Raw genomic sequence first — 26,494 nt, forward strand, 5'->3', positions numbered from 1 at the left:
CAACTGAGGGCAGTTTGTCCCAGCTCCTGCCTCCTGGGGACATTTGGCAATATTTGGAGACATTTTTGGTTGTCACGACTGTGAGGAGGTGTGACTACCACTGGTGAGAGAGGCCAGGGATGCTGCTAAACATCCTATGACACAAGGACAGCCCTACACAGCAAAGAATTATGAATTCTCCATCCCAAAATGTCAATAGTGCTGAGGTTTAGGACCTTGTTCTAAATTAGACAATCTTAATCACAACCCCTATCCCTTTCTAGCTGGATCATGTCAGGTTTCCCCTATAGGGGCAGACAGGCAGCTTTAAGCATGACAGACAGTGGAGAGAATCCTTTCCTCACCTCCTCACCCCCCATTGCCCTGTGTAGGCTGTTAGATCCAAAACACTGAGATGAGCATGCTCTAATATTATTTTGTCTCAGATTCATCAATTAGATAAGAATTGGAGACAAGAAATAAACCAATAATGATATTTTAATGAAACTGCTTCATGGGAATTGGGAGTCAAGAAAATTGGGTTTTTCCTTTAATAACGTTTGAGTAATCATTATCTCCTATGTTAGCCGTGCTTTACGAGTTCCCATGGTTATGTAAAATCATGGCCCACCAAATTTGAGCCCTACACAGACACAGAATCTGTCTTTGCATGTCAGATAGGTTCAGACATAAACTGTAGGAGAAAATTGACAGCAAAAAAGTTTATCTCCTTGCGTTGATTTGGGGAGAAACATGTTTCTATGGTAGAGAAAAGAGCTGGTTTCTTATCATCTCATTTGACACCTTTGCCTTAGTTGAGTAGTCAGCAAATATGTTCTTCCTTTAGTTTGTCTGGTAGTTAATTTAGTTTCCATACCAGAACCCAGATGGTATTCACTACACAGTTGCTGAGCTATTGGAGCACTCTCAGGTCCAAGTAACTTGCTTCGTGATTGTTCCTTTAATTTAAACTAGACTCTTTCTTAAAGGAAAGCTTGTATTTCTTATTTCCTACTTTCTTATCTTGAAAAGTTCTTAAATCGTTAAATGTTAAACGTCTATTTAATCAAAGAATGGATAAATAAACAAATGAGTATAAATAATGTAGAGGAAGATTATGAACAATATTGGGAGGGAGAAAATTTGGACTTAAAACAAAGGATAAGGATGACAAATGGAGGCTTTTCATTAGCTTAATGATATAATGAAAGCACTGGGTAAAAAGCAAATTAACATTTATTGGGTGATATATGTTTTTTCGAGTATATTTCAAGATGGGAATTATTATTATTATTTTTCTAGAGGAAACAAAGGCTTTAAAATGTTGATAAAGTTGAGGTAAATTTTTAAAATTATTTGAAGTATGTAAAACAGTCTCAAATAGTGATAACATAGTGATGGTAATGATTAAAAGAAGACAGAGTGGGGGCAGGCCCAGTGCCTTAGTGGTTGGGTTTGCATGCTCTGCTTCGGCAGCCCAGGGTTCATGAGTTTGGATCCCAGGTGCAGACCTACACACTGCTGGTCAAGTCATGCTGTGGCAGTACCCCACATACAAAATAGAGGAAAATTGGCACAGGTGTTAGCACAGGGTCAATCTTCTTCACCAAAAAAAAAAGAAGAAGAAGAAGAAGAAGAAGAAGAAGAAGAAAGGGTGGAGCTTCTGACTTGCTGAACACATGAAGGTGCTGGGAGGGTGGTGCACTCAGAAAGAGCATGGAATCTCCACACTTTTTGTGCCCCATACATTGCCCTATGCATTTCTTCCATTTGGCTATTTCTGAGTTGTATCCTTTATAGAAAACTGGTAAATGTGAAAGAGGCAGCAAGCAGTCTATAGTGGAAAGGCAAGACAACCTTGGGTTCAAACCTGCCCGCAGCACTTACAAGGTGAGAGGCCTCATACCAGTAGCAACTCCTCAACACTTCAGTTTCCTCACCAGTTAGATGGGGATGGCCATCTTGTGCTCACAGGAGAGTTCTAAAGAAGGAAGGAGATTGTGAACACAGCATGCCTGGAACTGAGAAGGTGCTGAGCAGATGGGCAGCTTACAGTTGCTCTAAAAGAACTCAAAGCTCTTCTCACAATTTGCTCTTTCTCCAAAGTCAACTAGAAAGGGAAATGGGGCTGATAATGTGATGTGAAGGCAGACACGTGTTTGCAAGTATCTGCGATGAATCAGACACAGGTGGAGGGCTTTCCCAAAACAAAACAGCAAATTTGTGAAAGATGTAAACAAGGTAGCACTTTTCTCTGAGGTTTCAAGGGTCAAGTGAACGAGTCTGAACAAGCTCCTAGGTAATTTTGATATGACTTCCTAAGAGGAGAAGGATGCCCTCTTCCCATCCCCCTGCTCCTTTATAAATCAGTGAAGGAGAGAATAGTCAGGTGCCTTCATTGCCTTTCATTTTTAACTCTTTTTTATACATCTTGAAATTTCTCCAAGCCTTGTCTATAAAGAAGAAATAAACAGATATGAATATATTCTAAAACAGCATGACTATTGCCCATTCTTAGATTCTTGACTAGTTTTTATGTTTCAAAGAAGAGATATGCAGTGAATATATGATTTAATAGTAAATAAAATCAATATTGAAAATTATGAACCATTACTCTTAAACATCAACTTTTATTAAAGTATAACTTACAAACAATAAAATACACATTTTAAGTGTAGAGTTTGATGAAGTTTTATTAAAAATTATATTTTTGTTGCAGCATAGTTCTTTTTCAGATACCTTCAGAGTTTACAGTAAACAAATTTAGTCTTGCCTATCTGTTCTTCCCTTTCTCAGTAAATGGCACTTTATTTACCCTGTTATTCAAGCCATAAACCTTCTTTTATGATAGAGATGTTTTTCCCTCTTGGGGATGTACTTTACTAGAGAAAATTAAGTTATGAATAAATATGTATAATGTAAAATCTAGAAAATGGTAATTGACTGAGAGGGTGTATAGATTGAGTGCTATGGGGGGAAGAGTATTAGAGATGTCTTTGAAGTAGGAGAATGAGGAAGGATATGAGGAAGAAGTACGCTTGAAATTGGCCTTGAGTGTTAGTTAGAAGTTAGTTCTTTGGAGATGGATGCTAGGGAATTCCAGGCAGAGAAGAGAGCTGAACATTCAAAGCTCCAAACAGATGCTTGGCATATATTTAAATTTGGATATATATAGGTTGCATGAAAGAAATTAATGCAAAATAAGGAAATGAAGATAGATCGCAATTATACAACTCCAGAGGGTTTTTCTTCTGTTACTCTGTTTATAAAACCAGTCATTGAGCCAACAATAGATGGGTATTTACTATATTTAGGATATTGGGAGAATATAAAGGTCTTGGCAGGTTAATACCAGGAAGCAGAGTTTGGTAAAGGTGATGAAATGAAAACAACTCTTCTAAGTGTTAGTTTGATCTGAAAGAAGTATAAGTCGGTGCTGGAGGATCATGTCCTTTTTTTTTATTGGAGCTAGTTAAATTTTTACCAAATTATTAAGTGAAAGTCAAATAAAAGGACATAAAACATATGTGTTCCATCTACTCTAATCCTTTTGGAAGCTAGAATTTCTCTCAGACTACTATAATACCTAACTAGTATTTACGATCATTCATCTTGACTTTGTGGGTCATTGGCATTTTTCTTTCTTTACATATTCAGTTCTACATATTTTGGTGATAATGTTTAAAGCCATCAATATCTTAATGTTATCCTTTCTTTGTATCTTGCAATACTGTTCTGTTTAATATAACCATTTATGACAGGAGAAAGGAAAGGTTAGGGAAGAATGAATATTCTAAGATTGACTAAAATGAACCCACCTAACTTGCTTCCTAGTCTAGCAATCCATAAAGTAGGTCCTGTGTTGGTTTTCACAGTCATTAATAAATTGGTATCAAAGTTTAAAATCTACATGTATTGGGACTACTAGGCAAAATAGCAAACTAATGTTATTTGTGTAAAAGTGAATCTACTTATTCATTAAACATTTATTGAGCCATCAGTACAATGATCCCTGCCCTCAAGATGCTTACAATATAAAAGAAAGACCAAAAACCATGGTGTTTTTCATTTGCAAGGACAATAAGAAGCATATTAATGTAATCCGTTTACTTTATAGGTGAAGAAATAACAGCACACATATGCTACACTGTTTCGGTTAGAGTGGCTATTTTTGCTCAGAAGAAATAAGATACGTTGGTTTCAGAAAAGCTCATCTTTTCACAATTTCTGTAGTGTTCAGAACCCAAGCAATAGGTAGTAGATATCATGGCAATTAAAATCCACATTCGTGCCTTTGTTCTTTGGTCTCTAAAAATAACCTCTTTCACATTGTTCTTTCCTCCCCTGCCTCCTCCTTTCTGTCCTTCCTGGTGATATTTCATTTGTCAAGATCAGGATTGACTATAATCTATGAACCTTTCATGAATTATTCCCTCCTTAGTGTAAAATTTGTGATTCCTTAACAGCAGTTCTCTAATAAGCTGTTTGTTCCTTGTGTGTGGTTACTGTCCATTATTAAGCTTCATATTTACAACATCAGAAACCATGACTGCCCCATAGTACACTGCAATGAAATTTTAATTGATTCAGTCTTTTAACAAAACTTTTAATGCTATATACCAGGTATGTAGTGGTAAACACAAAAGGCTTATTTCCTGTCCATACTAAGAATGCAGACTGATGGAGAAATCAAATAAACACATCATAAGTTATGATAAGAGCTATAGAGGAAACCAACAGTTTTCTTGGAAAGGGATTAACAGGGCAAATGGGTGATAGGGACTATACATAGATGTGATGGTCAAGAAAGCCTTCTCCCAAGAAGTGATGATTCAACTGAGACTTAAAGTAAAAGAAGGAGCCAGCCCTTGAACAAGGACATGTGTTTTAGTTACTAAAAGAAAGCCACGGTGGCTTGAGTCTAGCATGCCAGGAGTCAGGTGGGGCTTGGAGAAGAAGGCAAGGAGCTTCATGTCTTCTTTTATGTTAGAAAGAATAGATTGGAGACGTTTAGGAACAATGAAGGCAGACCAATAGGAAATCAATTGTAGATGTCTACGCAAGAGATAATGATTTATTGGACAATAGTGATTACAATAACAAGGGAGTATTTATGGTAGAAACAATAGAATTTGCCAGTGGATCAGATTGGGGCTGAAGGAAAGGGGAGGAATCCACCATGATTTATACTTTTCCAGCTTAAATACTGCTGGATGATGGTGCCATTTATGTAGCCAGAATGTTATGGAACCAAAGTGGGTTCCCTCCTGGGAAGTTAAAACAGACTCTACACAAGAAGTAGTTGTCTCACAAAGTAAAGTATATTTGCGGCAAATAGGAGACCATGAGGAATCATTTCCAGAGTCAAGGCATCCCAGAACAAAGGGAAGCAGGGACATTTATTTGGGATAGGGAATGAATATTCAAAAGGGAGAGGTGAGTATTCTGTTGCGCAGAGTCAGTTGGAAACCATGCTTCTAGGTACACTGCAGGTTATGGTAATAAGGCCTAATCTCCTCCTGGAGAGATCTTAGCATTAAAAATAGGGCAAAGTTCATAGGCAGAGCTCTCTGGTGAGGCTTGGTCCAGTTCAGGGTGGTTGGTGATTGCATCTCCTTAACATAACAAAAGAAAAAAGAACAATTTGGAAAAACAGTTAAAATATCCAAACCCACCCCTGAGTTCCCCGGGGTAACTCGTTGGTGACAGGAATAGTCTATGAAAAATAAAAACGATTGTGTGGAATCAAGGTTAGTGATGAATACTTTGAAGGGGTTTGAAATCCTGTAATTTCAGATCTAGATTCACAAGAATGATTTAATGTTATTAAGGATGAAGGCTTAGACTGCTACCAATTAACATTTAGCCTTTGCTCTGTGCCTGATCATGTGCTAAATACTTTCTATGAAGTACATCATACTCCTCAGCCCTGAAATATGTTCATTTTTAGTCCTACTTATAAATGAGGAAATTGAGATTTAGAGAAGTTAGGTGACTTTTCCAGAGTTAGACAGCTAGTAGGGGGCATAGCCAGGATAGATCTCTCTGCCTTCGGAGCCTGATGCTCTTCCTCCCTAAGCTTTACTGACTCTTATTTCAAAGTGGAGGCGTTTTGTATATCCACTGCCAAATAAAAGTCTGACATCTTTCCTTTACCTGTTTCTGTGTCCTGTTAGAAATACAATTCAGTCATTGAAATGAAAATTCAGTTACTTCCCTGATTGAATTGAATCAGCTAGCCATCTAGTTTAAGATTCTCTCTAACAGGGTGATGGAACAGCTTAAAAGGGTGGGTTTTCTTTCAATGTGCCAGATGTTCCCTGTCAGTAATGCTTAGCTGTCTGTGGCAGGTATCCTTGTCTTTTGCTAAGATCTATGAAATGACCTGGGTCTATTGTACCTACTAAAATTTTCAGTGCCCTGCAGAAAATTGAGTCTATGCTTTAATCTCAAGATTTACCAAGTGAAAAGAAAACAATTCATTTGAAAGGATGCTTCCTAGTATGAAAAACAATCTTGTTCTTCCAAGTAATCATTAATAATTGAGAGAATTGAGTAATTCTTTTGTATATTGAAAGTGGCTACTTATGATGGACAATGAACTAATAACTGCATAGTTGTGTTATCTGGACATGGCAGCTTCCTTACCTAATATTTTTAAAAGAAAATATATACATCACAAAAGTACTCCGGTCCTAACAAAGCATTAATGGACTTTCTCAAGGGTTAGCAAATATATGTGGTTACTGGTTATTTAATGATGATTCAATCTCTACACTGCTTTTGAGATCTTGACTAACGTGTTTCTGAAAATGGTGAATGTGAGTGCAAGGCAGATTTATCTGGGAGGATACGTATTCAGGCAACCTAAGCAAATCATGTAGCAGTTTTCTCTTTTGAGTCATTATCTTTAATCTATTTCTTACATTTAAATCCACATCAATCCTCTAGGCATTTATTCACCTAGCATACATGCCTTCCCATAGGCCAAGTCCTGTAAGATTCTAGGGAGGCAAAAATCAGTAAAATTTAACTCCTTTCCACAAGGAGCTAATTCTTGCAGGTTAAATGAACAAATCAACAAATAATACTACTAATAAACTGTGGTAGATTCTCCAAAAGATTCAGCTACAAAGTACTATATAAACATTCATGAAAAGGAAGGGATGCGTTTTGACAAGTAATGCTAGTGGCAGATGAAGTCTTCACAGAGGATGTGTCATTGGAGTTGGGCTTTAAAGAATGAATGGGCATTTCTCAGCTAGAAAAAGAGAAGATGGATCTTGCAAGACGGGGAGCATATTGTAATACTAAAAGTGGTAGCTCCTGATGTCTTTGGAGCCGCTGGAAGTTTGTCTGTAGGTAAGATGGAAGGGTATTTAAGGGAAATGGCAGAAGATAAGGCTGGATAGAGAAGCTGGGGCTACCTTTAGAGAAACATATGTGCTGTCCTAAGGAGTTTGAATTTAACCTTGCTAATGAAGAGTCATAAAAGGTTTTAAAGAAGATGAGTAACTTGTTCAGTCTGTTTTAGAAAGAGAATTCTGAATGCATTAGAGTGATTTGTAGGAAGTGACTCTGTCAGACACTGTGTTATGAACATAGACACATAGTGTCTAAGTGCCAGAATCAGAGGACAAACCAGTCTATCTGGTTCCAAACTCCTTGTGGTTTACACAACAGCACTCTGCCTCAGCAAACTGTCTTAATCTCCCCAATGTGGATTGAGGTGTGGGGGACGGGAATTGGCCACCCCAAGATATGTCTCTTTGGTATGAAGATTATTTGGGGCTGGTTACTTTTAAAAACTGCGATATGAGAGAAACTGAAAAGTAGAAGTTGTCCTTTGTAAGAGACATTTACATTTGTAAGGGAAATCTCCATCTGGAAAGGTATCTCCCTCTCTGTACCAGGAAGAAGGGGATGACCTTATCTCTAGAAAATCTTAATCAATGCCAAAGGCAAGGACTTAAATCTGCATCCTGTTTACTGTACTTGTGTGATAATCTCCCATGATCGACTCCCCCTCCACCCCCAACATCCTCCTTTGTCTTTAGCTGAAGATGATATTTAAGGTGGTGGCTTCAGTCATTTTGGCAACTTGCTCAGCTTGCCTGAGCCTCTCCCATATATACATGTTATAAAGCTTTGTTTCATTTTCTCCTGTTATTCTGTCTCATGTGAATTTAATTTGTTCTCCAGCCAGAAGAACTCACAGCAGGTAGAGGAAATGTCTTCCTCTCCTGCAGTTGATAACCAGGTCACAGAGACAGATTGGAGTAAGCACAAGTCAATTCAGCCACCTTATATATAAGCATGCACACCTCCCCTGGAGTATCCTGGACCAGTCATTCTAGAAGAGAGTCCCCACATCATGGGTTAAATTAACATAACACGACATCCACAGAGTGTTGTTGCCTCAGAGGTCCCTTTGACTTTTACCAAAAAATCAGTAAAAGTCTTTTTTCCCAGCCTTTATTTTTCCCAGAGTCCTAAAACATGGAAAAAGCTTTTTAGCTTTCTCATTCTTGAAGAAAGGGAATCAATCCCACCTGAGCTTTTGGTGTGCTTCTGCTCTTCCAAAGGCTGAAAGTGTTTGTAAGGCCTTGTAGCTGAATTGCCTAATCTTGGCCCCCCTAAAGCTCCTTTGATGTTTAAAGGAGGTAAAAGCATAATTAACATGAAAAGACAGACTCATCCTTATTGAAAAGAACTATCTGACCCTAATAATCTGCCCTTCTGGAGAACTACTGAAATGGACCCAAATTACCAAAATGCAAACATTTGCAAAAGTTTTAACAGATTATTGCAGCATTTTAACTGAGTAAGATGCATATTAAGCTGCTAGACGTGAAGATGGACAGGAAGAGCTAGGTCTGAAAGATGTCGAAAGGACTTTGTAATAGCTTGACTGTACTACTTGGAGAAGAGGTAGGAGTCAAGGATGATTTGTCTTAAATTGTGGTGGAATGGATATTCAGAAGAGAAGAAGGGTTTAGGAAGAAGACGAGTAAACTTTGAGGTATATAGGTATACTTCCACATGCTTAGATCTGTTTCCAGAGTTGAACAGATGGCTCTGGAGCATGAGAGAGGTGACTCAGTGGTACATACATAAATATTAGGAATTCATCAACCGATAGGTGTTGGTTGAAGAAACAGCAGTAGATGAAATATTGCAGGGAAAGTATGTGAGAAGAAGATCAAAAGTAAAACTTTGAGACACTCTGATCTGTGTGAGCTAGGCAGAGAAAAAGGAGCTAATATTGGTAAAGAATCAGAATAGTATAACTGAAGAACATAGTCGTAAACAGTACTAAATGCTGCAAAATATGTAAATGGGTTATTTTTGCATGATGAAGGAAAATTGAGAATATTAGTAAAAAAGGAAATAGAACTCCAAGAAGGAGAGAGATTGAGTATGGGAAATGGAGTTGATTTTTTGTATCGGATGTCTTTAAGGAAGTGGGAAAGAGCCTTAGAAAAAGATGGAGATTTAACACTGCCACTGTGACAGAAAGAAACACATAGCTAAGGTATTGTGAAAAGAGAACAGGCGTTGGCATCACATCGACTTATTTGAATTTTGTCTGTGCTCATCATTCAGGGAAAAATTCATATAACTTCTCTGGATCTCAGTCTTTTTCTAAAGTAGTGACAAGGAACTCTCCTTTGTAGGGTTCTCAGCTTTCGGGAGAATGTAGGCTGAGCCTGGGAACTTGCTCTTCTCTTCACCTGGATTTCTCGTTCCCCAGATAGGAGCAGGACCATATCCTTGCTGTCCATGGGTCTCTCCTCTCTGATGACCCAGTCTCAAGTACCTTCTTCCTCTCCCTCTTGTCTTCTATCTATCACATCACTCAGATTTATTTTCTTCGTAGCACCTAGTCCCATCTGAATGACCTTGTCTGCTTATCTTTTTGCATTGATTTATTCTGCCATGCTTGTAGCCTGTTTTACCTGTTAGAATATATTCATGATAAGAGGAGAGATTCGAACTGGTTTACTATTCAGTTCCCTGCCCCAGGACAATTGGCCACATGGCAACTGTTGAGTAAATATTTGATAAGACTATTCATAAAAAGTAGTTATTCTTAATCTGAGATTGGAAGTGAGAGAAGAAGAGTTGGCGGCTTGGAGACAAGTACTAGTAAAAAGAATATAGAGTCTGGGGCTGAGAATCCAAGTAGGTAAGTGTTTGCAACTTTTAGCTCTACAAGAGATAGTGGTGGATAGAGTAATATTTTTTCCCAGTCCATGTCAGAATTCTTTTATTTATTCTTCCAGCCAAAATCACTTAGGCTGTCTTGTCATTACTTGTTTCCCTTCGGTTAACCAAAAGTCTTTTTCTAAAAAAATCATATACACGTACCACTTATTTGCTTCTCTGTGAATAATAATACTAATGATGGCTAACAATTTTTGTGTTCATATTTGAAAGGGCCAGGCACCATTAAGCACTGTACATATATGAGCTCAATTATTCCTCTCCACAATCCTATAAGGATAGTACTATAATTATCCCATTTTACAGATGAGAAAACTGAGGCATGGAGAGGAGTAACTTGCCCAAGGTCATGTAGCTAAGATCAAACCCAGATAGTCCAGCTGCAGAGCCGATGCTCTTAACCACTATGCTACACTGCCTCCCAAGACCTAATCCACTCATCTGAAAGAAAAATGAATGTTGCTTTGTTGAAGCCAGACAACGCTGTTCATCAGCTAGTCAGACAAAGCAGGTCAGACTGTCCTGCCAGGGAAATGTCCTGAGAGAAATTGTCCTGTCCAGGAACAAACCTGGAAGAAATTTTCCTTTCAAGGAAAGGAATACTTGATTTGATTTTACCTTCTTTCCCCCCTCACATCATTGGCAACCCCTTCCAATTTAAGGTCATCTGAAAATTGAATTAATGTTCTGTTTACCCCTTCTTTCAGGTAATTTAATAAAGACTCTGGGCTCAACCCTGAACACCTCACAGAAAATCTACCATGCTCCAATAGATCGCCTCACATTGTGAAAGGATATTCAGTTTTGCATAGGCAAACTTTGATTTGCATTATGTAGTGTCAAAAACATGACTTCTTACAATGTTTATACTTAGTGCTTTTCTTACAACCCAAAACACTGGTTATAAATTTCAGTCCTACTTTTCTTTTCTTATTCAGTTTTTTCTGGTGATCTACTCTAGGTCCTTTTTTATTTTTTCCCAATATTTTCTTAGAATATCATTATATTGATCATCAAGAAATTCTTATGTATAGTGAATTGAGAGTCCAATTCCTCATTTCCTTAAAATTTACATGAAGGGACATTATGAAAATGAAGTGAAAATTTTAAGTTCTCTCTTTCTCAATATGCTACCACACCAGTTTCTTAAACTCAGGGGTAGCAAATCACTATTAATTCTGCTAAAACCAGAGCTGTTGTGCGTAGTGGCAGTGCTGTGCTCTGCTGGTCTGTGGAAGTGTAGCAATATGGTGAAAGCCACTGACTCTGGAGTCACCTGCCTAAGCGGTCATCCTTTGCTCTGTCTACTACCTCTGTGACCTTGGGCGGTTTAACTTCTCTGGGCCTCAGTTTCTTTAGATGTAAAATGGCGATGATGATATCTCTAAAGTTGTTGCAAGGAAACTTGAATTAGTAAAAGTAAAGTATTTAGAACAATGTCTGGAGCCTGGAAAGCTATGTGTAATATTAGGTGTTGTTTTTCTTCATTGTTGATATTGCTATTTATGTAGGAGAAATTGCTTTCCTTGTCTTGATTCATCTTGACAGACTCAAATGGTTCATTCAGTATGATATTGTAGAGGAGGATGACATTTCCTCTACCCACTCTAAGTCCTTCTGGCTGGGCTACGAATTAAATTCACATGAGAAAATGAAACAAAGCTTTATAACATGTATATATGGGAGAGGCTCAGGCAAGCTGAGCAAGTTGCCAAAATGACTGAAGCCACCACCTTAAATATCATCTTCAGCTAAAGACAAAGGAGGATGTTGTGGGTGGGGGGAGTCAGTTATGGGAGATTACCAGAAAAGCACAGTAAACAAAAGTGAGGTTATTATGTAGATTTGAGTCCTCACCTTCTTCATTGATTAAGAGTTTCTAGAGATAAGGTCATCCCCCCTTCCTCCTGGTACAGAGAGGGAGACACCTTTCCAGATGGAGATCTTCCTTACAAATATAAATGTCTCTTACAAAGGACAACTTCTACTTTTCAGTTTGTCTCATATCTGCAGTTTTTAAAAGTAACCAGCCCCAAATAATCCTCATAGCAAAGAGACATATCTTGGGGTGGCCAATTCCAATCCCTCATGATACGCTTTTAGATCTTTATGTATATAATTTATTGATTGTTAAAATTTGTGATTAACTTATAGCGAGATCATAGGAGTTTCTTTATGCCTCTAAACATAATGTTTTAATGAGATAACACTGAAAAACACTCTAAATAAAAATGTCTTCAGTATTTTTCTTTGCTTTTAAGAGTCAAATGACTCAATATTTTCCTCAGTTTAGAATATTTTTAGATTCTTATTTAATTTTAAGAAAGTTGTTTTATTTGTATGTAAATATAGGAAAAGGCAGACATATCCACTGGTATGTTAGCCCAGCCAGGTGCATGGAGCAGCCTGTCCTTTACCTCCTCTAAAATGCGCATACTGCCATCTGCTGGAAAGAGCTTTTGCACAACATTTAGACAGTATTTTTGAAAAAATTAAAGTGTCAATTGATTTTTCCCATACTTTTTGTGATAATTTAAACTACAGCTTTTGTTCAATTGGGATTAAACAAATTTCAAGTCTAAGAGTCTTGAAGTCCCTTTCAGTGAAAACTAATATGTGGGCAGTTGTTTTTTCACTCTTTTCAGGTGCATTATGAAAATACATTCACAAATCTTTAAACCTGTTTGGGGGTTGGTGGAAGGTACCAAAGCACTTTGTGTTTTGCTGAGGGCAGTTGGGTGGCATCTTGTTTGATTTGAACAACAACCCTGTTAAGCAGGCAGAGCAAGTCCAATTATAATTTGCCAATGAGAAAATGGAGGCTCAGAGAGGGTGAGTGACCAACCCAAGGTCACTCAGTTTATCAGTGGCATAGTTGGAACCAGACTCCAGGTCTTTGAATGTCTAATCTTGTGGTGCTGATTATTGTTTTTAACTCATCATATCCTATAGGTATCAGAGTATAAGAATATTGCATCCTATTATCAGTAAGGCCGGGCAAGTGAAAAGCAGCCAAATTATTAAGTACATTTTAAAAGTTAATAGTGTATAGGAAGCAACTTTTTTAAACCTTGAAAAGCAAAATAATAAGTGATATCCAGTGGTTTGCATAATACAGACACCTAATATTTGTTGATTTGCCACAATGAAAAACAACTTTCTGCTATGTATAAATATTATTCCCTTATATTTGATTATTTCCACCCATAATAATTTATGTATACCCTGTGATGGTTTCACAAATGTGTGCTGACTCAGAATATTCCATAACTGATTATGGTTTCTATTAGAGCATACTGTTATCTAACTAGCCTGGCATAATAGTGACTTTTGTTAAATAATACTTTTATTTTGGTGAATGGCAAGTCTGATTTTTTAAAAAGTGTTTTTTTATTCCATCATTTTACAATGTAATATTGGCATTGAGAGTATGAATTTTGTCCATTATACTTTCTCAGCACTGTACTGATTGTAAAAATTCACCAAATATGAATGAATTCACTAATTTAGGGTGATTCTATGCACATTATACTAACTCAAATATCACAGGCTGTTTCTTATTATTACCGCCTTTCATTCATTTTATGATTCTAAGATTTTCTGATGTAGGTATTTCCCATAACATTTAGAATTACAGTTGTCACTGCTACTACTATAGTTGTCACTTAATACAGTGGCTGAAAGTGCCTCCCGCTCCTCCAGCACCTCTCCTCCAGAAAGTAATTCACTTTTTTAAAAATCTACCCATTTTTCTTTAGTTTAAAATTTTATTGTTCCCCCATTTTGTGCACTTACTAACATTGCTTTCAGCCTTTTTTTTTTTTTGCATTGAATGCATTTACATTTCAACTACATGCAGCAAAGTACATATTATAACTTTGTGAGTGAAGCCATCTTGCTAATTCAAAACAGCTGCCTTACAAAAAGTCTCTTGGAATATCCATGAGTCTCTAGACGAATGTGTTAGTGACAGGCCTGGCTTGGACATTTTACTTGTGTTGGAACTATAGCGTTAGGAATTTCTTATCAGATAATTAACCCAGGAGAGAGGGAGGATTCAGTCTTCCATTAATCAGTATGAGATGTGGAACTAGATAAGAGAATGTGCCCATGACCAAAAAAGTCATAGGAAACCACAACTATTTGTCCAGCATTCAATTTTTCCTCATACTGACCTGAAATCTACCCCTTTAGTAGTGTGAACCCATGGTTTTTAGTTTTATTTTCTGTAGTTATACAGAATAAATCGAACCTCTTTTTCGTATGGTGGTTATTAAGTCTTTCTAGATTTTTCTTTGTTACTTCCCACGCTCTAATTTACTTTAATGTCCCTCCCTCCCTCTCACTCATAAAATTTTTGAGCAATTTGTTTGCATGAATTAAATCTTTTAATTCTTACCCCAACCCTATGAGGTTGTATTCTTATTATGTCCATTTGATTGAGGCACAGGAAGATGAAGACCACACAAGCAATGAGGAGTTCAAGATGCCAACTGAGACTATTAGTAACTGGTGTCAGGCTCTTAGCCACTGCATCTCCCAACCCATCCTTTACATGATGCATTTTCTAGGCTCCTTGCTCTTTTCTCTTCTCTGGACACATTCGTATTTTTCAACATCTCTCTTGTAAGATAGAACAGTCAAAATGAACTCAGTACTTCAGGGTGCTCTGGCCTGTAGTGGGACAACTTCGGTATGAGCTACCTGCCTGCACACTTGTGCATGCAAAAGTGCAGTACAGATTTTTTCCACTCCTTGGCTTATCTTGAACAGGTATTAAATTGGGTCTTACCATTCTATGCATGTGTGTGCATTTGAAAATGTGTGTGTCTATATATACATGCATTTTTCCACGTAAAAGGGCTATACATCCTTTCTTGTTAAACTACGCTTTCTCATTTTTAGTATATATGTCCTAGCTTAATCACCTCTTTCACCTCCATCTTAGCTGTTCTTCCCTTTTTTGTTCCATCTATAAATTCAGTAAGTGGCTTTAGTCTACAATTAAGGCCTTGATTTTTTTCAGGTGTTCTGTGCAGTGCCATTAGATTCTTGAAATATTTCATTTGAGATTTCTTGGTTCTTTCTTGGTCAGTGTGGCAATTCACAATTTTATACTTCATGCATTTTTTTTTTAGAGCGTTCTGTCATTTTTGAGTTATATTTCTTTTTTAAAACCTCTCTCAATGAGAGTATGCCTGTCTTTTCTCTGTAGGTTTTAAATTTGCTATGCCTACTGTCCAAACCTCCTGGATCTCAAGTTTAATTGCAGTTGGTTTTCCATCCCTCTTTTAGTTATTTTGACAAATATTGAGTCCCTGTTCCTGGGAACAGCTGAGAGCTTTGTAATCTAGCCAGATAACTCCACCTTCCCCATTCCTGCTAGCATTTGCCGACTTGCTAAGCAATCTTTATTCACACTGATTTTGCACTGCCTTAATCAGAAGACACAATGACATTCCACTTTAGATTCATAGCTGCCAATAATTTACTGTGTGTTTTTGCATGTCAGTTAATCTCTATGTCTTCATCTTCCTCATTTGTATAAATCTATGTTGGATTATGACTTCTGAGGGTGCTTAAATTCTATCATCTGTGATATTAAAGCTTATCAAGTCAACTTTGCTATTCTGAGCTATATCCAGGACTGATATTCATCTGATATGCACTCCTACTGTCACCTTAGTAATGCAAATATTGAAGGACTTCTATACTATAGGACTTCTAAATAATAATTGCTTCAGGTGCCCTACTCGTGAGGGTGAGGAGGGAGGGGGCTTATAGGGCCACCCACTCACTGGCCTGCAGATAGACCACCACAGTTTCTGCTCATTGACTCCATGTCCATGGGTTCCCCTAACCAGACGTAGCACCCCTAGCGGGCAAATGCCTGCTGTCTATCTTCCTCCACGTGGTTGCAGGCACTCATAGCTAGCAGAAACTTCACCAGAGTCACTCTCCTGTGTTTACTTTTGGTGAATATTATGTGTGGATTATAACACATGTGGACTCTTTCTAATACTACAATAGCTTAATGAAGCCCTTTTAAAGCATATTCTCTATGTTCATGGTACTGTGGGGTTTACAAAATCAGTAATTCACGTGTCCAAGAATTATTCCAAAGCTAAAGGTAAGTGATTTTATTTTAAAGTTCCGCTTAAACTAAATTTTTAAAAAAGTGATTAGACACTAGTACTTGGGATTACATGGCTGATCCCTTAAATGTTGCGCATCTCATGAAATCTTTTGTGTGGCTTTTCCTTTAGTAATTATCTGCTTTGTTTCTAGGTGAATGAAATTTACCATGATGAGTCCCTGGGAGTGCATATAAATGTGGTCCTGGTGCGCATGATAATGCTGGGTTATACAAAGGTAAATTGTCTTAAAATGTCTTAACTATGAACATTAAGGACTGGGTTAACAACCAGAAGGTTAAATTGCTGAAGCTGTAGTGAAAGTGGCACAGATATGTCTCCTGTAGACCGCAGCGCTCTGAACTCAGGAAGAGAAACTGCCACAGTGAGCGGAGATCTCTAAATTTGAGCAGATAATGAATGATTTTTGTGCTAGTACCATTTGCTTTGTTTACTGCTGTCTAATGGAGTTGTAGACAGTTGTCTTGACTTTAGGCATGGCTGCATGAATGAAAATAAATGAATACCAATTTGAGGGAAGAGAATTTCCTCAGTCTATCATTATCGTCAAATTTGTGATTCATTTATTCATTCAGAACATCTTTATTGAGTGCCTACTGTGCGTCAGCTGCTTTCTAAGTGCTTCGACTATACCACTGAAGAAAAACAACACAGGTCCTTGCCCTCTCATGATTTGTTAAAAACAATATTTTTACATGTATATCTTTCTAAAGAAAAGTGAAGCACACGTGAATATTTTTCATTTAAAAGAGCTTTAATTCTTTTGAAAACAAAAAGTCGGGTCAAAATGCACACAATAGGCATTTCATGTAATGTAACTAACTTTAGCTGGCTTTAAAATGGCACTAGATGTGTCCTTGTCCTTGGAAATAATGAAATAGTTTCTCCCCCTGAGGAGAAAATGTAGGGACAATGACAAACTTGGCAATTTTCTTGATGTTTAAATAATTACATGCCCCCTCTCCCATAATTAATTTACTGATTATGAAATACTAATGAATTATACATTTAGCAAACAGGAAAAATCCATGTGTTTGTATTTCATTATGTATGTAACAGCTACTTTTCATTTTCTGATGAGAAGGTGTCATTGGTCTTTGGCTTATACCGTAAAGCTGACCTAGTAACATTGACTACAAGTCAATTCCAGCTGGAGATGTTAATAGCCTTCAAGTGGTTGTTAAATTATTTGCTTGGAGAAGTATGTGATCAACATATAACAAACCAAGCTAATTTCATTAAGAATGTAAACACTGATAATAACATTTGCTGAAATGTAACAAAACTCTCAGTCTGTCAGCCAAGTAGGGACTAGTTTGGCGTTCTAAGTTCAATTTCTCATTCCATCAGAACTACTCTGGGAAGTGTGGCTCCTCAATTCTTCAAGGGTGGGCCCTTTTCCTCTGAACTTTTGACTCCTAACCATAATATGATAGTAGCAACATTCCCATCCAGCTATTGGAACTGCAAGATAAGTTAACCCTTCTTCATTACTGTGGTGTTAAAGAAAAGAGTAGTTGTTTTTTTCTGTGCGGGGTTTATATAATTTGACTGCTCCCATAAGAAAAGACTTGACCAGCTTTGCCAGCTCATTGAAGAACTTATATTCTTCCCATTTGCTAACTAATTCTGGACCAAAAAGAAAAAGAAATCGTAACTAAAGATGTTTCACTTTAACGGCTCTGTGAAAAAAGTCTCATGCCCAAATCTTTCCCTCTGTTTTTGTTCTTAATATCTTTGACACTAAGAATCTAAGCTGAATCAGGAAATATTTAGATTACTAGGATTCTTACCCAAATAACGAATATTGAATTGCCTCACAATAGCAAATCTCAGCTTCAGATGTTCCCATAAATGGTATCAGTCACCTCTCACGTCATAAAGATATCCTTCACGGGCATTTAGAATTCCCAAACAAAAGTGGATATCTAAATAAGCCCCCAATAATATAATTGTACATTATTTAATTACTGTAATCCCAAATGTTAATTTCACAGAAAGTTGTTAAAGGAAGCCTTTGGGAAAATGCTATCTATGTCTTTAACATATTGTTTCCTCTTAGTCCATCAGCCTCATAGAAAGGGGAAACCCATCTAGGAGCTTGGAGAACGTGTGTCGCTGGGCTTGCCAACAACAAAAATCTGATCCCAACCACTCTGAACACCATGATCATGCAATTTTCTTAACCAGGCAAGACTTTGGACCTGCTGGAATGCAAGGTATTTCCATTAATATGTAGAAGAAAAACTTTAGGGCATGACTTTTCAAAAGTCATCCTAAATCATGGAGTCTGTTCAAATGTTCAGATCTCTGCCACCACTTTCCACCACGCATCAGGCAAGAATACATTTTCTTTCTATTGCTTCCAGTGACTTCTTTGGAATTCACGATGTTATATACCATTTAAATACTAAGATAAATTATACTTGCCTTTAAAATAATGGTTGTGCATTTGGGGTTTAGGGTGATGCTGTAAAATGCAGTGTGATTTCCAATAACTGTTTGGAATGGGAAAGGAGATGCCATAAGAAATGACTGCTGCCAAAGAGCTTTCTTCCAAAGTCAGCTTACATTTATCTAATAAATTCTGATGCAGACTTTGGAAAAAAGTAGACTGACGATTTCCTTTTCAACGTTGATGGAATTTCTGGCTCCCTTCATCAGCTCTATGATATGAAGGACCATTCACTACCCCAGAAAGACAGGGCTTAGTTGGTGAGCCCAGGCAGTTCCTTCCCTTCAGAAAGGAGAAAATGCAGACCCAGTGAATCTTTTTAGAGCCCATTACCTGTGGCTTTCCCAAGAGAATATGGCACAGTGTTAACAGTGAAATAATACTGCCTCTGTTTCCTGAAAATGTTTTTTTTTTTTTCTAGGCAAAGGTCCAGTAGTAATTCTTAATGGGTTTTCTCATAAAATGAAAATAAAAATAATTGTTATTCTCTACAGGATATGCTCCAGTCACAGGCATGTGTCATCCAGTGAGAAGTTGTACCCTGAATCATGAGGATGGTTTTTCATCTGCCTTTGTAGTAGCTCATGAAACTGGCCATGTGTAAGTCACAGTTGACAGCCGTAAAGCAAAAAAAGGTCTTTTCTTTGCTGCTTCTCTCAGCATTGTTTGCGCTTGGGGCAGAGAGCATGCCAGCATGCAGCTCTCCTCTGCTGCCAATTGTGAGGAGCTGAAAACAGTGAGGAGGTCATGCACTGAAACTAAATGAGTGACTCTGGCTTATAGAGATACTCCTGCACTTTTCATAGCTATAGAATAAGCAAGGCATTTCTGTCACATTGCTTTCTATTTCACAGTTTCTGTGACTCCTCCATGAAAGCCACATTAACTTAAATACATACTTCTTTGTACTATTTTCAAAACAAAAATTAGGCAAAAGCTGTGGCCCCTTCTGATTCTTACCAGTGAGGTCTCACTTTGTGTTCTAGGCTGGGAATGGAGCACGATGGACAAGGCAACAGGTGTGGTGATGAGACTGCCATGGGAAGTGTCATGGCGCCCTTGGTGCAAGCAGCATTTCATCGTTACCACTGGTCCCGATGCAGTGGCCAAGAATTGAAAAGATACATCCAGTATGTTTCCTCCTGCATGTCATGAGAGCATTTATGTTATAGCAGAAATACAGGCAGGAAGCTGACTCTTAGAACCTTGATCATAACAAAACTCCCAGCAAAGGAAAACTGTTGTTCACAATCAACATTTTCGTAGGGCTCAGACCACGTGGCACAGCAATTCCATATATAATCACAATATTTTAAGCTGTAAGCCTATAATTTAAGTCAATTTCTAATTGTGATTTCCTTTTAGTAAATTATTTATGGAACCTTTGATTAATGGTCAACCTTGAGTTGAGGATGAGGAGAGGATGGCCCTGGGATGTCTACATAGTGTACCACCAATACCCTACAGCATAGGTTTCGGGATCTGCCCTGCCGAGTTATGTGGGTGTTCAGCTCGGGACATGAGTAAGGCTGTCACAAGTCTACTGCATTCCTAAGTCATGCCTGGCTTATTTTCCTGGGATGAATAAGGATGAAGGGTCTTTTTCTAAATGGAACTGAAACAAAAAACCTTAAAAGATATGCTTTTGTAAACTTGCTGTATAATCTGATGAAATTCCTGAGTATGTAACCAAAGAATACTTTTCCATCAGCACATGATAAAAAAAATGAATATTTAATTACATGCAATATTTTTCTTCCTACAGTTCCTATGACTGTCTCCTTGATGACCCTTTTGAACATGATTGGCCCAAACTCCCAGAACTTCCTGGAATCAATTATTCTATGGATGAGCAATGTCGTTTTGATTTTGGAGTTGGTTATAAAATGTGCACTGCGGTATGTTACTCACAGTCCATTTAGATTTTGTATTTTGACATCTGTTTGCATAGCTCCTGTTTGGTGAGCTTTGCAGACTCACTGGTGCAAGTAAGAGAATATCTACCCATGATTTTGTGTTTCCTGTGTCCCTACATGCTAAAACTAAGTGCTTTAAGTACACTATTTTATTTAATCCTTGTGACAGACTAGAAGGGAGTTGGTGTATTTTTATTTTACATATGAAAAACCCAAGACTTACAGAGATTAAGCAACTTGCTTGAATCACACTTCTAGTAAATAGGGGAGCTGAATGTTGAAACCAATGTTGTCAGTCTCCAAAACTTTGTTCTGTTGCTCCCTTGGTTTTTGTGACCTTCAGAGATGACTTTTAAGCCTTAGATAGGTGGCTTTGTATTAGCTTGTTTGCCAAGATTCCATGTAGCTGTGACCATTTGGCAAGGTTGTGCTGGTATGTTCTTACATGTGAATCATATGGAATAGCATGGAGGTGAGGAACATGGGCTCCGTAGGCAGACTGGGTGGGTCATCAGGGCCTGAATCTGACACTTAACTAGATGTATGATTTTGAGCACCTTACTTAATCTGTCTAGCTTAGTTTTCTCATGTGTAAAATGTAGATAATGATAGTATTTATCTCATAGGATGGGTGTCAGGATTAAATTTGATAATGTAACTAAAGTGCTTAGCATAATGCAGGCAACATAGTAACTGCTCGCTGAAATCCATTAAAGCCAGTCTTCCATGTGGCTATTCAGATTAGAGGGATGTTTCATTAAATTTCCGTGTTGATCTTTAGTACTTCATCAGAAAAAAAAAGAAAGGATGGGCTTTTTATATGTTGGAGCAAAGCCTTATGTGTTAGAGCAAGAAAAATAAGTATTCCATGGTACTGAAAAGAAGTTGATCTGCTGTTTGAAACCTTCCATATGCAGATTTCTAGAGCCATTTAGTCTGTCTATAAGCTGTACATGTCAGCTCCTAATTACTGGCATTAATGTTTTAGTTCTGAGAATTTTAAAATCTTTGGCTCAATATCATGGAAAAGTACAATTGCTACATTAAGTAACAGAAAGTAGAACAAAAAACTCAGGTCCAAAATGAGTACTAATTTAAAAAAAATCTGTGGCCATAAGGCTGTATGTGCGTAATTAGTGGTGTAGGTAATGAATATGTGGATATACTGGTGTTTGACATTTTTTAAAAAAATCTATCTAAAGAATGGTAACATGTTTATAGTTAGAGAGCAGATGAGTAAAGAGCACATACAAATATGTGTGTGTGCTTACACATACATTTGGATATTATAATGTGGTGTTTTTGGAAATTAAAAAACCTTCTGAAGAGTGAGAAAACTAAGACTCTAGTCTGGCTCTGTTAGGTCTTATTTGTAATATAGTTATGGCCTTATCTTGTAACCCATATTTTGCAGCCATAGATTGTTGTGAGGATCAATACATGGAAAGTACTTTATAAACCACGTGAATATATTGTGATAGTTTGTTACACCAGGAATACATTATTTTCATAAAAAGTTTGACAAATATTTTTTGCTTTTAGTCAGCTCATTATGATGGGAATTTTTATTATTTATATCTGACTAGTTCATACCTACAGGAATAGAGGGAAGCCATTTTGTTGTTGTTGTTGTTTGGTGAGGAAGATTGTCCCTGAGCTAGCATCTGTGGAGTCTTCCTCTGTTTTGTATATGGAATGCCAGTACAGCATGGCTTGATGAGTGGTGTGTAAGGTCCACACCTGGGATCTGAACCTGCAAACCGCCAGCCGCTGAAGCGGAGCGTGCAAACTTTAACCACTACACCACCAGGCTGGCCTCATGGGAAACCATTTTGATAAGCTTGAGAGCTGCAAAACCATTATAATAAGTTTTCATATTTAAAATGTTCATAATAATTACTCTCTTAAAAATTCCAGTATTGCCTATTTGAAAACCAGAAAATAGAAATGGCATGCAGAAATATTAAAAATTAACCAAAGAATTCTAGACAAATCATTGTTTATCATTGTTATTTTAGAAAAGTAGAATAAAAGTATTCTCTACTTGATGTTCTTAGGCAGTATTTTTTTCTTAACATGACACAACTTTGACTGTTAACTTGAAATTAAAATATCCAGGAAACATGACATGAAGACACTGTAGAGAAGATTTTGTTGGTGCATGTCTTGCCATCTATATTTCACTGAGATTCTGATTCTCTTCTAGTTCCGAACCTTTGACCCATGTAAACAGCTGTGGTGTAGCCATCCTGATAATCCCTACTTTTGTAAGACTAAAAAGGGACCCCCACTTGATGGGACTGAATGTGCTGCTGGAAAAGTGAGTATATCCATTTATACAATGAAGATTTAAGATATGTTGCATAATAATCATCTTTAAAAGTCTAGAAAATGGTGAACGTGGCTGTATCGTCATTTTTATGAAAACTATAGTGCATGAGGTTTCAGTACGGTAATGCACTAACATGGTTTCCTAGAGCTGCTGTAAAAAGTTACCACAAACTTGGTGACTTAAAGCAACAGAAATTTATTCTTTCACAGTTCTGGAGGCCAGAAGTCCAAAATCAGTTTCACTGAGCCAAAATCAACATGTGGGCAGGACCATACGCCCTCCAGAGGATCTAGTGGAGATCTGTTCCTTGCCTCTTCCGGCTTCTAGTGACTGCCCACATTCCTTGACTTGTGGCCGCACCACTCCAGTCTCTGCCTCTGTGGCCACATTGCCCCCTTCTCTTCTATGTGGGTAAACCTCCCTCTGCCCCTCTCTTATAAGGATGGATGTGATGGTATTTACGGCCCACCTGGATAATCGAGGATAATCTCCCCATGTCAAAATCCTTAATTTAATTACATCTGCAAAGACCTCTTTCCAAATAAGGTAATATTTACAGATATCGGGGATTAGGAGCTAACGTCTTGGGACTATATTCAGCTCACTACAGATGGAATAGGAAGCAGCAGGTCAGCAGAATATCTGGGCCCCAGCTAGTGGGATTTGATTTACTTGCTGGCATCCCACTTCTTGTGAAAGTTGTCCAGAAATAAAGTCATGTGAACTTATACAGAAGATTTGGCCTTGCTCCCTGGGGAAGGATGCCCAGAGGTTTTAAATCTCAAGTTGTGTAGTCAGGATTCAATGCTCAGAAACTGGCCAAGTGCCAAGCTACGCTACTCAGGAGGGGAAAGATCACCAAACCCAAAACAAAGGCATGTTAAGAAATCAAGCTGAGGAGGCTTAACTAGTTTGGAAATAAGATATTATAGACAGGACCAAAAGCTGGTAAAGAAGATTTGCATAGCTTTTAGTTCTTTTAAAGCCCATTAAAGCTCTGTTTCACATGTGTATAAACTATACTTGCTATGAGAATTGCAAGCATAATAATAACAATAAAACCTGCCCTCATTTGTGTTTAAACTGTGTTAGGCACTATGCTAAACACATTACATACTGTGAGTTTGCTTTGGGAAAATTCAGTATTACAAACTTGTGACTCAAAAAACAAGAGCAACAATGAATTGGTTCATTTTTGCTTTATGAAAAAGATATCCTATAAATCAACTCTGAACATCCAACTTCCCTAGATAGATTTGGGTTATATTTGAATTTAGCAAAGTTGAGTTTTAAGTTTACTGTATGTAGTATAAAAAAGCAAGTCCAAATATTGGAAGAGAAAAGAGCTAACGCCTTCTGAGCACCTGCTGTATGCTGGGCTCGGTTAGCTCTGTGCCTCTGTAGGATGCCCATTTTATTACTTCCGGGTCGGATGGTCGTATACTACTCATGATCCTTTCCAGGCCCCAATTTTTCTCATCTATAAGATAAGGATCATATATCTGCCCTAGCTACTTCTCAGAAACATTATGAACAAAAATTTTTTAAAGTATGCAAAAGTGCTTTGAAAGCTGGATCTATTGTGAATATATTATGTTAATTATTTTCTAAGTTAAGGCATGTATTTTCATGTCATTATTTTAAAGGGGAGTAAACTGCCTTTAAAAACTCCCAATAACATAGATAACGAGGGATGAAGGGTGGAATAGCACCTACTGTGCAAGTTGGGTGCTCAGATAATTCTTACTGTTTATGACACTGGTCAATGTGTCCTTTAAAAACTTGTCTGAGTGAATGATATTTTTTCATTTTCATTTTATACTTAACACTGCAAGTCTAAATTACCCTTTGTATAGGGCACCTTATAGTTATAATTGCTTTTGGATAACCTTAAACACATTTTCACTTGGGAACAAAAAGAAATGAAGCCCTTCAGTTGGCAGTTCTTATATAGCAACTTTAGCTTTACATGTGTGTGATTTTCATAATTGCCTTTTCTCGTTTTCCTAAGTGGTGCTACAAGGGCCATTGCATGTGGAAGAATGCTAATCAACAAAAACAAGATGGCAATTGGGGATCATGGACCAAATTTGGCTCCTGTTCCCGGACGTGTGGAACTGGTGTTCGTTTCAGAACACGCCAGTGCAATAATCCAATGTGAGTATAACCCCTGTAATTTGAGTTATTTTGGTTATAACCTCTGGTTATTTTTGGATAGACTAGAAAATGCTTCAATATGATGTTATTAATATTCTGTTTCATGAAATACATATAAAATACAGAACATGAAAACTAAGGGCTTAACTGTCTATTTTGGTTTTGATTTTGATAAATCTCCCTTTATCAGTCTTGTGAAGAGTAGTCAATGATGAAGATGAGAGGCTCGAGTGAAGATTAGAGATTTTTTCGAAAAAATTGCTGTTTAGGAACATTAAGGAGCTGAGCAGAACAAGCAGATTACTGTGTTCTTAAGGCCTGGACACGGTGGCTGTGAGATCGCTGGGAGAGAAACAGGCGTGTTGGGGCAGAGCAGCACCCACCAGGGGGCTCATCCACCCCAGGGTTACACAGGGAACGCTTCAGAGCAGGGCACAGAAGGATGGTGAAGGAAAGCCAGGGATTTGGAGGGAAAATTATCTATTGCTTCACTCAGACCAAATTGACTGAATCCCTCTTGTCTGCCCAGCAAACTTTATTTTTTGAAGGAAAAAATAATTGAAATATTAAGCTTAAGACATTTTTCCTTGTCTGGAAGCTTTAATGTGTGGGCAGCTCTTTCTCTCTGTCTCTGCCAACAGGATGGCTCCGAGCATGTCTTTTATAAAGACTGAGTGTTGCATACCTGTCTTCTCAGGAAGAAATGATGGCTGTATTAGTAGAAGTAATAAAACAGTAAAAATTATAGTAATAAGAGCAGCTAAAGTTTACTACGAGCCACGCTCTAAGTGTTTAAAATATGTTCACTCATTTAATCCTCTCAAGTTTTTTCTAAGAAGGACAGGATTTTTTTTCCAAAGATTGGCACCTGAGCTAACAACTGTTGCCAATCTTTTCTTTTTTTTTTTTGCTTCTCCCTAAAGTCCCCCAGTACATAGCTGGATATTCTAGTTGTGAGTGCCTCTGGTTGTGCTATGTGGGATACCATCTCAGCATGGCCTGATGAGAGGTGCCATGTCCATTCCCAGGATCCGAACCCACAAAACCCTGGGCCCCCGAAGCAGAGCACACGAACTTAACCACTTGGCCACCGGGCTGGCCCCAAAAGACCGGATTTTTATTTCCATTTTATGTATGAAGAAACTGAGGCATAGAGCTATGATCACAGTTCTATGATTGCATCTACATGTTCTATACATGATAGAAAATATAATTTTCCTGAGTCCATATGTATGTTATTTCTTTATATACTTTCACCATGCATTTAAAATAC

The 26,494-nt window shown here is 37.7% G+C and overlaps 1 protein-coding gene across 2 annotated transcripts in view; it reads left to right on the top strand.

The window, feature by feature from the left end:
* ADAMTS3 (ADAM metallopeptidase with thrombospondin type 1 motif 3) overlaps positions 1 to 26,494 on the top strand; it is a 267,184-nt gene that overhangs the window by 210,294 nt on the left and 30,396 nt on the right. For both annotated transcript variants that reach the window (XM_008528165.2, XM_070614684.1), the window contains 7 exons: positions 16,495 to 16,578; positions 18,424 to 18,580; positions 19,311 to 19,416; positions 19,803 to 19,946; positions 20,582 to 20,714; positions 22,939 to 23,052; positions 25,076 to 25,221. In XM_008528165.2, the coding sequence (XP_008526387.1) occupies positions 16,495 to 16,578; positions 18,424 to 18,580; positions 19,311 to 19,416; positions 19,803 to 19,946; positions 20,582 to 20,714; positions 22,939 to 23,052; positions 25,076 to 25,221 (884 nt within the window). The remainder of the gene's footprint in view (positions 1 to 16,494; positions 16,579 to 18,423; positions 18,581 to 19,310; positions 19,417 to 19,802; positions 19,947 to 20,581; positions 20,715 to 22,938; positions 23,053 to 25,075; positions 25,222 to 26,494) is intronic.

The sequence above is a fragment of the Equus przewalskii genome, chromosome 3, assembly GCF_037783145.1.
Source record: "Equus przewalskii isolate Varuska chromosome 3, EquPr2, whole genome shotgun sequence".
Classification (NCBI taxonomy): Eukaryota; Metazoa; Chordata; class Mammalia; order Perissodactyla; family Equidae; genus Equus; species Equus przewalskii.